Source organism: Kryptolebias marmoratus, linkage group LG12 (assembly GCF_001649575.2).
Source record: "Kryptolebias marmoratus isolate JLee-2015 linkage group LG12, ASM164957v2, whole genome shotgun sequence".
Classification (NCBI taxonomy): domain Eukaryota; kingdom Metazoa; phylum Chordata; class Actinopteri; order Cyprinodontiformes; family Rivulidae; genus Kryptolebias; species Kryptolebias marmoratus.
The window spans coordinates 1,282,450-1,295,608 of record NC_051441.1 but is presented as its reverse complement, the minus strand read 5'-3'; the positions used below and the strand labels follow the sequence as shown (position 1 = coordinate 1,295,608).

The 13,159-nt window shown below is 40.7% G+C and overlaps 1 protein-coding gene across 2 annotated transcripts in view; it reads right to left on the bottom strand.

Annotated features, from left to right (window-relative positions):
* The window catches only part of LOC108237781 (protein shisa-6), a 91,795-nt gene extending 82,897 nt beyond the window's left edge, over positions 1 to 8,898 (bottom strand). For both annotated transcript variants that reach the window (XM_017419461.2, XM_017419462.2), the window contains exons 1-3: positions 8,857 to 8,898; positions 7,555 to 8,483; positions 777 to 934 (exon numbers count right to left, since the gene is read on the bottom strand). In XM_017419461.2, the coding sequence (XP_017274950.1) occupies positions 777 to 934; positions 7,555 to 8,111 (715 nt within the window). In that variant the 5' untranslated portion in view covers positions 8,112 to 8,483; positions 8,857 to 8,898. The remainder of the gene's footprint in view (positions 1 to 776; positions 935 to 7,554; positions 8,484 to 8,856) is intronic.
* Positions 8,899 to 13,159: the final 4,261 nt, after the last annotated feature.

Below are 13,159 nucleotides of genomic sequence, written 5' to 3'. Positions count from 1 at the left end.
CTGCAGTGTAATCATGGAACATAAACGCATCGACAAACACTTTGTGTCTGCAAAACGTGAGGAGAGCTGCAGACCAGGGACAATCCAGAAATGCTCATGAATGTCAGTTTAGAAGCTGTCAAAGTTCTCAAATAAAGAATGTCAATGTTTGTTGGGAATTATCTTACAAAACTAGGAAGTATTTTTGGTTTATGTATTAAAAGTTATAGTTGTTTGTTAATTTTAGTAAAAAGAAATTGCAACTTTTAGAAAAATGCCCCGCGAAATCAGGCATTTTAGCCGCAACAATCACAAAAAATGCCTGCAAAATCCTGGAGGGATTGATATAAAAACACCAACTCTACTGGAACAATAAGGCCAATTCCTTTCAGTCCCTGCAGACTGGAAACATCTGACGTCAAAATATGAATATGAGACAACAAAGCAGCATTTCAGGTTTCATTTCCAGGTGTTTGCATCTGGATCGGACAAACAACTCTGAAGACAATTTCATTTTTAGGAGAATAACTCATTGTAAGGCGAGCATGTGACCGACAGGTGCTGTTTGTTGCCCAGGTGTGTCCTGTTACATTGATTCTGCAAACATAAATAATGCTGAATGTCTCCTTTTAGGTTTTGTCTGTGCAGACTGTGTTTATGGAACCGGAGAGCTGTCTGAGGCTGAAAAACAAGCAGTTGTGAAGCCGAGAGATCAGAGCCATTGCACAAACATTGGCCTCAGCCAGAACGTCCTGAAGACAAAAGGAACACCGTTCTCCACGTTCCGAGTCACCTACCGTGGTTTGACGCCTTTGAGTGAACCGGTGTGTAATGATTCTTTGAGGTTCTGACCGGCGTCTCATCTTTGGGAGACCCGTCGATGGCTGCGATGTTTTCGTGTTCGTACTGCGAGATCGGAACCGGTCCTTGTTGCCTCAGAATGTCCGCCAGAGCTCTGAAAAGGAAATTACACAAAACGTCTTTTAAAAAAGGTATATTTCATCACCATCTCATGAAGGTCACCCTAATTAATTCGACTGAAAGGTTTGAAAGACAGAAAATCCTGAATCCACCCGTCGAGGCAAAATAAAGCCCTGCTTTTCAAAGGCACAGCCACAGGCGCCACATTTTCTTAAAGGAAATAAAAAGGGCAACAAAACTGTGTCAATGTCAGTCCAATGCAAACACACAGTCCACTTTTCCATAACTTGGTGACTTTGGGAGATATGCGGGGTATTAATAGCGTTTCCCTTCCAGGACGAGCACACTTTAGCGGTTTCCTTTTTGCAGACAGAGACGACCTGATTTTGCCTTGTCCTAGTTGACTGCCGTGTCGTTGTGTGCAGCAGGAGGCAAAACTTCGGTGCATTAAGAAATAAGAAAGAAAAGTCAATGGTTTTCATGAACAGGAGGGGTTATTTGTGTTAAATGTTCTTATTCTTTTAATGTTTATAATCCTTGTTTTGTGTTTTTAAAGAAAAAGCTGAGGAACAGGGGAAAAAAGCCATGAAAGGCAATAAATTAAACCTAAAAATAGATTTCCATCAGTCTAAGACACCAGCTGAGCCATTTTCAGACTTTTTAAACTTCATTTAATAACAAGTTTTTGGATGCTGTTGAAAAACTTGAACTTTCATTTGACTCTGACAAAAACAAAAAGCGATGTAGACTCAAAGAAGAATCTGTTGTGACTTCATGGATCTCCGAGCAGCTTCAGACAGGATGATTAATTCGCTACGACATCATAAAATAAGTCAGAAGGTCTTTTTGGTCTCTGTGAGGTCTTCAGGGGAGGATTAGGAACACATGACCTGTAATGGATCCAGGATTGATTTGAGCATGTGGAGAACTTTCATACTGAGGTTGTGGTGGTTTATTGTTGTGATAACAACATGTTGTGGTCTTGGGTGGCAGCATCCATGATGTTGTGCCCACGCTCATCAGCTCAAGACTTGTTTGTCCAGAATTTGAAGCAGGACTGGCCACCCCGGCCTCACATCTTGGTCATGACTGATTAAAACGAGCAGATGTGATTCCTGTCAGCTGTACTCCCTGTGTACAGACTGCTGAGGGTACAGGCGAGTGTCACAAGGAGACAAACCAGCAAAATAACCTGACGAGGACTAAAAATGCAGCAGCATCCTGACTGCCTTCACACTGAAGGTTTTCCTAATTTAGCCCCATTCTAATAGGTCCTGCCTATTAGAAGGCTGAGTGAGTAAAAATAAACCTACACTCATCTGTCATGACCACAGCTGGAAAACAAGCAAAACAAGATGAGCAATTACAAAAATCTGTGAAAAAACAGTCTCAGCTGTGACATTTCTTCATTGTTACACTAAAAATGGCTGCTCTCTCGTGTCTTTTTATTCTTTGGCATTGAAGAAACTCATCGCAAAGTATGAAAAAACAAAAACGGTTATCCTGAACTCAAAAGTCTTTTCTGTTAGGCTGAGTGTGGCCGTCCTACGGAAGAAGCTCATTTCAGCTGCTTGGTCCCAGGATCTTGTTCGGACCCGTAAATCAAGAGGTTTATCTTTCAGCTCAACTCTTTCTTTACTACGACGGACCGGAGCAACGCCCTCATTACTGCAGAGGAGACCCGGATGCATCCATCCTACCGTTGCTGAACAAAGCTCCATTTGAGGCAGAGACTCATCATTATAACCCATCTTCTTATCTGCATACTTTACTCAACAAATCTGAGTATAAATATTCACCAAATACACTAAAATATCTGAACTATTCCAAACATCTCATCCATTTACCTCACAACAGTCGACCCATTTCAGTTTTGCTTCAGCAGGTAAACTAAAACGCAAACGTTGCTTACAATTTCTTTATTTAAGGACATTAACTATTAACTGTTTTGTTTCTTACTTTATGATTTTTTAACACATCTTCATGACTTTGCAATAAAAATAACTGGCAATCATTTCTCCAAAGAATCAATCAACAAAAACATTTTCTTTCTATAATAAATTGATTTGTTTTATCCTGTTTGTTACCAAAAAACCTGATTCCAATAAAACACCTTCTGATTAGGATTTTTATTGTTTTTATTTCCTTGAAAGCCCATTTAATCTCTTGATAAACAGAAGCAGAATCTGACAGGATTACAAAGACCAGGAAGTCGAAACTAACGTGTTAAAGAAAACTTGTCCTGCTGATTTTAAAAACGAGTGAAATCAGAATCCTCCATAATTTTATCCTCAAACCCATAAAACACTCAGAGAGACGCTGTCCTTTCATCCTGTTACGATTCTCTTTCTTCACAAAAGGCCAGGTTTGTCGTCAGCAGCCGTCTGGTCTCAACATTCAGACAATACAAGAATTATTTTCCAAAGCTGGCCTTGACGCGGTGATGATGCACGCCGACTTTCTGAGATGAGCGATGACGTTGAAGCGCTGACGCAGGAGAAACCGTCCTCCTCATTGTTCGCCTCAATCAGCTGCACCGACTGAGAGTTTTCATTTGCTTTTAGTTTAAGAGTCACTATTATTGACTGTTTTATTTCCTCTCTGTTCTCGGAACAGTCTGAAAGGGTTAAATTTGTGTTTCTCAATAAAACATTAAAAATCCCTGCAACCCTCAGACTAACAAAATACTTGTTTTTAAACTCTTCAGTATAAAAATGATCATCTTTTCTGTTTGTTTCTTTGGAGTTACTTGAAACTGAATAAATGCCAAATTAAAGCCCTCCCATATTTTCTTTCTATCCTCATTTTTATGATCTCTGTTTGGATGAAAAGGTTGAAGACGGGTGAAGCACTCCTACAGGTGAAACACCTCCAGAAAACAACAAATTGTAAAAACTGAAGACTTGTCTGCTGAAATGTTTTGGTTTTATGAGTCAAACTGCCCATGGCAGAAAAATAAAGACGTTATAGTTGTTTCAAGAGGGTGTACTAAAGTTATTTTCTATCAAATAAACACTAAATTCTGGGCTGCACTTCTACAAAAACAGAATCAGAATCTGTGCGATCTGTTAGCACTCGGTTTCCTTCATTTTTAGCTTTTAGCTACGTTTTGCTTCTTTTAGCTCCTGTTCTGCTTGTTGAACCCTAACAATCTATTCTTCAGGTACTTTCAGTTCAGCCGCTCAGCGTTTCACTCTGTATTTTCTGTAGTTTTCATTTGAATCCCAGCAGAGCGAAGTGAAGAACCCTCTCGTCTGCGCTGCAATCAGAGAACAGAAGCAAACTCCTCACCACCTGCAGGCAGAAATTACATCTCAGTTTGCTCTGCAGAAAGTGATCGATGCGGCCCGTTGGAATCACACGCTCGCTCACATTTCTGCCGTTTGGCTGAAGGTCACAGACCAAACAAAAGGTTCTGCCAGCGGCTCGGTATTCTGCTCACATTCAGCCCTCAGTCACAGAGCCCAGAAAAGCACCGAGCCTTTCAGGAGCCAACCCTCAACCAGCTTCCATCGCTTCGGTTTGATGGACAGCTTCAGGATGAGCGTCTGAGGTCGTTTCCTCCTCACATCTTTATGACAGCTTCATTAACCGAGGCACTGAAAACACACAGATCATTACAGGCCCGGCCTTCCATGAACCAATGCATATTGCCCGCTGCCTTCCATGAACCAATGCATATCGCCCGCTGCCTTCCATGAACCAATGCATATCGCCCGCTGCCTTCCATGAACCAATGCATATCGCCCGCTACCTTCCATGAACCAATGCATATCGCCCGCTGCCTTCCATGAACCAATGCATATCGCCCGCTGCCTTCCATGCCAGACTCTGAGAATAAGATCATCTTATGTTGAGAAATGATGGAGTTATATAACGCCCTGAACAGAGTGTGAACAGCCTCTACTGCACCAAATCTTTGCTAAATATCTGTAAAATTGACTGAGTTATAACTAATAAGTTGAATTGGGTAAAAGATGGAAAAGAAATGCTGCAGAACACCTCGTTTAACCGTCTCCTCTCCAAAGTTTTATGGGTGACGTTTATGTCTTCTTCATGCTCAGATATTCAATTCAACCCAAGAGAGGAGAACAAACATCCTGCAGTTTTTTGTTCTTCAAACCACATCCTGAATCATCTGGGTGGAGCCTGCGTTGCCTCCCACTCGATGCTTTCAGTCCCGGAGTTTAGAGCGTTTTCTGAATCTGAGCAGTTTGTGTGACGTTCTCCGAGCGGCAGGTTCCACGGCCGCGCCGGAACGCTTCATTATTCCTCAGATCGTTAAGTCAACTCCTGGGCTCCGGCTGACACACAAACCGTCCGAATGACTCAGAATAAAAGCACCGACTTGATGACTAATATTTGATTTTATTTCTCCTTTTACCAGAGGGGGAGAAATGGGCAGTTTTAGTCAGAACTATGATTATTATCATCATTTAGGCTGGATTTTAACGCTGTTTTCAGTCAGGCAAACCTAATAGAGACGTGTTTTTAAGTCCCAGACTGAAGCAGGGGTCTTTAACCTGTGGCTCAGGAGCCTCATGTGGCCCTTCAGACCCTCTGCAGAGGCTCTTTGTGACCAAAACATGTTTCTATTTAAAAGTGACAGTTTTTAGCTGCATTTCCATCCAAGCTTTTGCCTAATGTTCATAAAATGATTGCATCTACCTGTGCAAACCCTTTATTTTAAATTAGCAGACATATTAGCTTTAATAAATACACAATGACCAAAACTTCCCATCTTATCAGTTGCAGAATTAACTGAATATAACTTCCATTTTTATCAGAATATGTTTTAATTGCAGTAATAACTTTTACTGTTGGGTTAATAGTCTTGTGTTAGAAAAAAAAGTCTTGTTTAAATCAGTCAACAGGTTTAGATATTCACGCGTTTAAAAACTCTTTTACTTTTTTTTCACAATAAAGACTCCAAAAATACCCGTCTAATTGTAAACAAGAAAGATAATTTCCTTCTGCAGAACTTTTGTAATTAATACGATTTAAAGCTGAAGATGATGAAGATTTCTCTCATCATCTGTCAGAGCTCAGAGTCTGTGTTGTGAATGACTCTCAGCTACTACCACACCAGATTTTAGCTCAGTGTCTGTAAAACTGACCGAGTCATAGCCTCTGAAGTCACGAATCAGACGGATCCCATCATTTAGGAGCACAAGATACCAGCGAGTTTATAAAACAGATTTAAATGCTTGGAATAAAAATGGTGGAAACGTAAGAGTTTTGTAAAAGTCGACTTCAGGTTTAATTCATTAAATTATTTCACTGCATTTTTAAAATTAAAAAAAGAGTGTGTTGTTACATATCCTATAAATTACTTTGAGTGTTTCGGTGTAATCCATTCAGTGGTTCATGAGATATTTTGCTAACAGACTCGACTAACAGCTAACACTGAAGTGTTTCCCTAAGAGTTTGCATTTGGGACATTGCTCAGCTTCTACCACACCAAACTTCAGCTCAGTCTCTGTAAAACTGGATGGCTTGTGGAAATGTCCATGTTTTCTAAGGTCCATTGGTTGTGGCGGCCATCTTGAATCAGCTGTAGATGTAAAATCTAAGGGTAAGGGAAAGAACTCGGATTCACTTTGTCTCATGAAGCTGAAATGCTTCCACTGATAAATTCCAGTAATTAGAGTAACTGAACGATCTGTGCAGGATAAATAATCTTTAAAAGCTAAATCCAATTCTTTAATCAGGACTGGAGCTGATTAGATTTAGTTTGACAGATTTATCCAGTTTAATTACTGTACAGAACTTCAGACCAGCCAACTTTTGTAACATAAAACAATTTACACCAATAAATACTAATCTTAAAACCATGAATGAACCTCTACAACTAAACATGCAAATATTGAGCTAAACTTCAGTGTGGTAGTAGCTGAGGGTTGCTCCCAACACAATCCTGTTAGACCTGTTTTTGCACATTTTAAATCTTTGTTTTACAGATGTTATCACATTTAGCACAGTTTGAAGTTATATTTAGTTGTTTTTTTTGGTGCAGTTGTCAGTTTGGTGCTCTGGATCTTGATGATCATCTTTTCAATTTGTTGTATTTTTGTTTGTTGCTGCGACAAAAGAACTTCCCAGGCTGGAAATATTAAAGTCCATCCATTACTCTGTCTTTAATATAATGCCATTAACTACTGAAGTCAACAATAAACACCCATTTGCCTACTCCCTACTCCCTCTCCAAGTTTAGCTTACAGCTGTTTGTGTTTTCCAAGGTCATTTAGCTGTGGCAGCCATCTTGAATTGAGCTGTAATCAGTTGTAGATGTCCATTCAGTGACTATTTTCTGAGAGTTTTAATAGAATCCCAACAGACCTCACAGACAAACACATTCATCCAGTTACAATAATTATTAAACACTTTCAGAAGCAGAAGAAACTTCTCATGCTTTGAAACAGGCTCAGTTTTTTTCTTTTCACTCTTCAGATCTAAGTGGAACCATGTTTGATAATAAAACTCTCAATAAATAACAATAATAATCAGGTCAAAAAGTGAGGATAGAACAGATGTAGGCTCACTTTCTGACAGGAAACATCATTATTAATGGTTTATAAAGTGTGTATGAGTTAATAACTGTTTATTGATCATTTCCAGCAACGTGGAGCCATGTTGGAGTCGATGACGGCTTACCTGTGCACGTTCATCTCCTGGGGGGGTTTCGTGGCTTTATCATAGGCCACCTTAGCAGAAATCCCGATGGCGATGATGAGCGCGATGACCCCGCACGTGATGTACACCGTGGTGTTGGTCTGGTCCAGCTCCGGGTAGTACCTGTCCCCGGTGGGCACCGGTGAGGGGGGCTGGGTCTTGATCCAGTCGGGGGTGTTGTAGTTGGTGCAGGCCCTCTGCTCCAGCCGCTTGTTCCGGTCCGCGCAGCAGAAGCGCAGGAAGCAGCTGCCGCAGCAGAACCGGTGGTCCGTGTTGTTGCACTCGAACTCCTTGTCGTACTGGCCACTCACGTCGTAGTAGCCCAGGCAGGTGTCGTGCTTGCCCGCGGCGGGGGCCTGGACCTGGGTGATCTTGACCGGGACGGCGGCGGGGGCCGCGGTGCTGCTGGTTCCGTTCACCTCCTTCAGCTTCGGGTTCCTCCTCGGGGGGATTTTGCTCTTCTTGTTGGCGGCGGCGCACAGAACATTTAGCGGGTCCAGGTAGATGATGAGCAGCAGGAAGTGCTTCATCCCCATCATGTGAGGACGCGCCGGGGTTGGCTGCTGGACCTCCTCTCTCTTCTGGTTCCGCTCTCCGAAAGCCCTTCTTCCACCTCTTATGGCGCGGAGCTTCTCGCGCTTTTCTTCATCTCTGCTCCAGCTGGCGTCAAACTCTCAGTGCCGGACTTGAACTGACTGGTTCTGCGCTGATTAGACACACAGAACATGTTTAGGCTCTGCGCTGATCCAACAACACGACTCGACTTGGAAAAGTTGGATTCGGGGGAATTTCTTCTTCGATTTTGTCCGGATAGAAACAAATAAAACCCGCTGTCCTCCGGGAGGGAAACCTGCCTTTTTGTTTTTAAAATAAGCTGCAGATCTGGAGTCAGGCTGAAGCTCCTGGTCTATCTGTGGAAAAGTTAAAGGTCTGATGAGTTAAAGCGGAGCCACTTTCAGCACCACGGACAGCACCCGGCACGTCCTTCAGCCACAGAATCAGAACAGAACCTTTTTTCCTTTTCTGGTTAGACTTTAAAACTGATCATTCTGCTGTTCAACCTTTAAATAAACTAAATTTAAACAACATTAAGTGCGCCACTCTGACGCGTTTTATCGCCTCGTTTCTCCATTTTACGCACAAACTTTCCTTCCGCTGACTTTCTCAGTCCAAACGGAGCTTCAATGTTTAGTTTTTTAATGGAATAAATCTGAAATCCTGATAAAACGCCGGAAAGAAATTTAAAAAACGAAAAACAGATTAGATTAGATTAGAGGGACTCACCGGTGCCGGAGTGTCCGCTCGGAGCTGCGCTGTCTCCGCCACGGAACCGAAGAGCTTCTGGAAGACAAGAGGCGAGACCTTCCTCCCTCCCTCCCTCCTCCTCGGCCCGCCTCCTCCTCTCTCCAGCCATCCCATCCTACGTCACCAGCTCAGGTACCCCCCCATTAATTATCAACCTCCACCCCTCATCTCTCTTGGTTCTGTGGTCGTTTCCCTCCAGGCTTCACTCGATAACTCGCGGAGGTGGAGAAAACAGGAAAATAACAGCGATTTAGAAGTTATTTGGAGGAGAGGAGGAGGTTTTCCTGCTGTCGCGCGCTCCGTTTATGGGTCTGGGAATTATGAATCGATACTTTTCCAAAAGGAAAATTAGTTTTTTTTTAATCAAAAAGGAGGAGTTTGAGTTTGTTTGCAGAGTAAAAACTGTCAATGGATGCAAGAAGAAAAAAAGCTGCAAACATCAGCTGTTGTCAAATTCTAGAAAAATCAATAACATCATTTTAAAAAGACATTGTTTTTATGCAGTTAACAGCTTTCAGTGGGAGTTTTTTTTATTGCTGACTTAACCTTTTGTTGTTTGGAGATGGAAGAGGAAGGAAAATGTAAATTAAATATGTTGATGAGGAATATTGTAAGGAGTTTTATTTTAAACACAAGTCGTGATGTTTCCTAATTCAACCAAGTCAAACTTTATTTATGAAGCTAATTTCATGCAGAAAGTGCTCCCCAGTCAGAACAAAGAGACAAAATAACAATAAGATAAAACATAAGGACAAATAAATGTTTGGATCTGATTCATCAGCAAATTAAAGTGAGAGAAAAGTTTTTCAAAGACTTAAAATGTAAAGATCTCCACTGTGGACAGGAGGAAAAGCTCAAATCTCCTGAATTCTTCAGATGAGGACCTCTTCACTCCTGAAACTAACAACTTAAACATTCAACTAAAGAATGTAAAAAAGAAAGAAAGAAGCAGGTCTTTGTTCAGAAGACACACCTGTCTGAGGATCATTAAAGGCCTGGCATTTCTTAAAGGACTGCATATCACCCGCCACCTTCCAGGCCAGAGTTTAAGACTAAGATCATCTTCTGTTGAGAAGGGATGAAGTTTTAGCTGTTTTAATCAAACCTTGTAAATGATGCGTGTAATCTCACTCTGTTAGCGCTCAGCGTACGTGTTAAGGATGACTCTCAGCTACCACCACCAGATTTAACTCAGCAGTGACGGCCATTTTTGTGTCGACTCTATTAGTTAATCAGATGTAGATCATCATCTGAAGAGAATGTAATTAAAATCTGACGAGGCAGATACAGTTGACTGCAACATTTTGACTCTCAGATTATGTGTTACGGACGACTCTCAGCTACTACCACGCCCAATTTTAGCTCCTTATTGATAAAACTGACCAAGTCATGCTCAGTTTTGGGTCAAAGGTCACTTGGCTGTGATGGCCATCTCGAATTGGATTGACTCCAAAAGTTAAATTAGTTTCTGAGAGTTTTATTGAAAACTGCCCTTTAATTCATGAGATATTTTACTAACACTATAGACAAACAAAGACATTGTTGCCTGTTGTTTCAGGGAAGTTGACAGAGCTAAAACTTGTTGTGGTAGTAGCTGAGAGTCCTCCCAAACACAGTCTGAGGGCAAATTTATAAAACCTTTAGTATAAAATCATTATAGTTAAAAAACAAAACAATCTTTGGTATGAAAGATGGTGGGCGACATGCATTCCTCCAATGAACGTCAAATATTTCATTTAAAATTTAATTTATTCTCAGAAAGCATCTAATGTGTTTCAGCTCAGAGTCTGTGTTCTTTTGAGAAGTATGTTAATGTGGGAGTCTTTATTCTGGCTCCAACGGATGTTTTATTGGTAATTGTCCAATTTTCAAACATAAAAACCTTTATAATAAAGTATTTTATAGATAATCGATTCACTTCGTTCCCTCAATGATAAGTCAAGGAGAAACGTTGGCTGCAGCTGAAGGTTAAAGGAATTAATAAAAGAAGTTTGGAGTTTTTAATGATATTCACAAATGTGTTTTAATCCGGTAAAACCTGCCGCAGCAGATGGTGGAAATGAGCACATTAAAAACACCCGGACAGGTAATTTGACAGCAAAAAAAAAGAAATTGACTTTCAAATCCTTTGCTTTTATTGCGCAAAGTCCTCGCTCAGTCTGTTATTATCCAGGATGTCAAAGCTCGTCCATCTGCGGCGCCGACTGAACCCACAGTCCAGATTTATTTGTTTTACCGGCCTGAGTGCTATTTGATCAAGGTGAATGTTGTTGGACCAAGGTCCACTGTTATTACTTTACGGAGCAGAGGTTTCACTCCGCTGCAGAGGGGAAATATTTACTGAGATTCTCTGCAACATTTAATACGTCAGAAAGGTTTTCAAGTCATCCAGGCAGGAAGAGCTTTAATGTAAGTAACATCATATCACAACAAAGCTAAGTTTCTTTAATGATGAGCAAGTTATACTAATTAAACAAAGATTTTAGGAGTTAAATTAAAAAAAGGAAGCCGGATATGGAGACAGAAATACTGCTATCAGGATACAAGTCATTTATTCTCTATAAATATTCAGCTTTTTTAAACTGTTAATAACTGCATCAATAAAACAAATAAAAATCAGTTTTTAGACAACAGTCTAAACAAATCATGAAACAATGTGCTCATTTCCACAGGATGGGAAGCAAAAATCACTTTTCTGTGAATTTAAATTAGAAAATACTTTTTTTGCAGCTTCTCAAAATTAATTAAAAGCCTAGCGTTTCTTAAATAAACATATTTTCCACCATCTTTCATGTCAGACTTTTAAAAACTCTGATAAACAAATATTACGTCTAATCAGTCAGCCCTCAGAGTGCATGTTTTGAATCACTCTCAGCTACTGCACCAACCTTGTGTTGATTATCGTTGATTAGCTGCAGCTGCCATCTTTGGTTGGGTTTGATGTGGTAGTAGCAGAGAGTAGTCCCCAGCATATACTCTGAGGGCCAACAGATCCCACAGGAGCTTCGTTCTCTTCTCCCGTCAGAAGTTTTACAAACATGATGATGTTTTCTTCCACTTTTTTCTGGGAATGAACCGGATCTAATTCACCACGATGCTGGTTCTGATCCGAGCCCAAATTCTCACAGCTGTTCCTTTCATGAAATCTTGCACAATATTACTCCAAAAATACTGTAATCTTTCATTGTTTTGGCTAAAAATCTCTGACCTCGTCCCACATAACCCTGTTTTCAGGAAGCTGCAGCGCGGCTCGGATGTTTATGTTGTGATGATTCATATATGAAGACCTGAACAAAAAGAACATTTTTACTCCAGAGTGCCAAGAAAAAAAGCTTTTTTTGCAGCTAAACAGCATTTTCAGCTTTTCCATGAAGAAAAATAGCACAATTTTCTCTTTAAATAAAGCATGAATCTTCCTTTAACTTTATTTTCTCCTGAGATGACTTCCTGCTCAGCTCATTTCATTGGTCAAAGTAACAAAAAACAAAAAAAATCATCTAAAGAGCCTGAAAGTCTGCATGCAGGCTGCTTCGAGTGAGTTTCTGCCTGAAGAATTATTTGTTTTCTCTGCATCCTAAACCAAAAGCCAACATGTTTACTTCGTTCAGAGAATATTTGCAAATATTATCTATGAATTCAGGACATCCTGAACATGATCTGGACCAAAAGGATCCGTTCTGAGTTGATTTTAACCTTTTTTAACTCAAGGTGCAAAAAGAAGAAATGGATTTTTCTGCTAAAATGAAGCAGAAACGCTGAGAGCTAAAAGACTTCGACAGAAGAAGATAAAACTGGCAAAACACAAACTAAGAAGATAAAAGTAGCAAAATAGTAGCACAAAGTGGTTAAATATAGAAAAAACTGTGAATGCTGACTCAGCATTCGGACACCCAGAAACTAAACTGAGGTGATGAAAACCCAGCAGGAAGTTTTGAGCGTTTAAAACAAAAATAGGACTCACAGCTGAGGCAGGTGGGCCTTTAATGAAATGAAACTGTCAAAGAAACTTAAACAGGTCATTAAAGCAGATGATATTCCGGGTCTCCTGCACACTTTGCTCCTGACAGATGATTTAAATCTCATAATAATCACAATTACCAGCCTGACTTCATGGCCCAATCTGAATCCAATTGTCCAAAGCGTTTTTTATTTCCCACTGATCTCAAATTCTGGACAGAAGAGCAGGAGCTGGACGGTAATTTTCCGCTCGCTCGTCATCTGAGCGGTCCACCCCTGCAGGTATCTGAAGCCCCTGACAGCGGCGTGCAGACCATGTGACAAG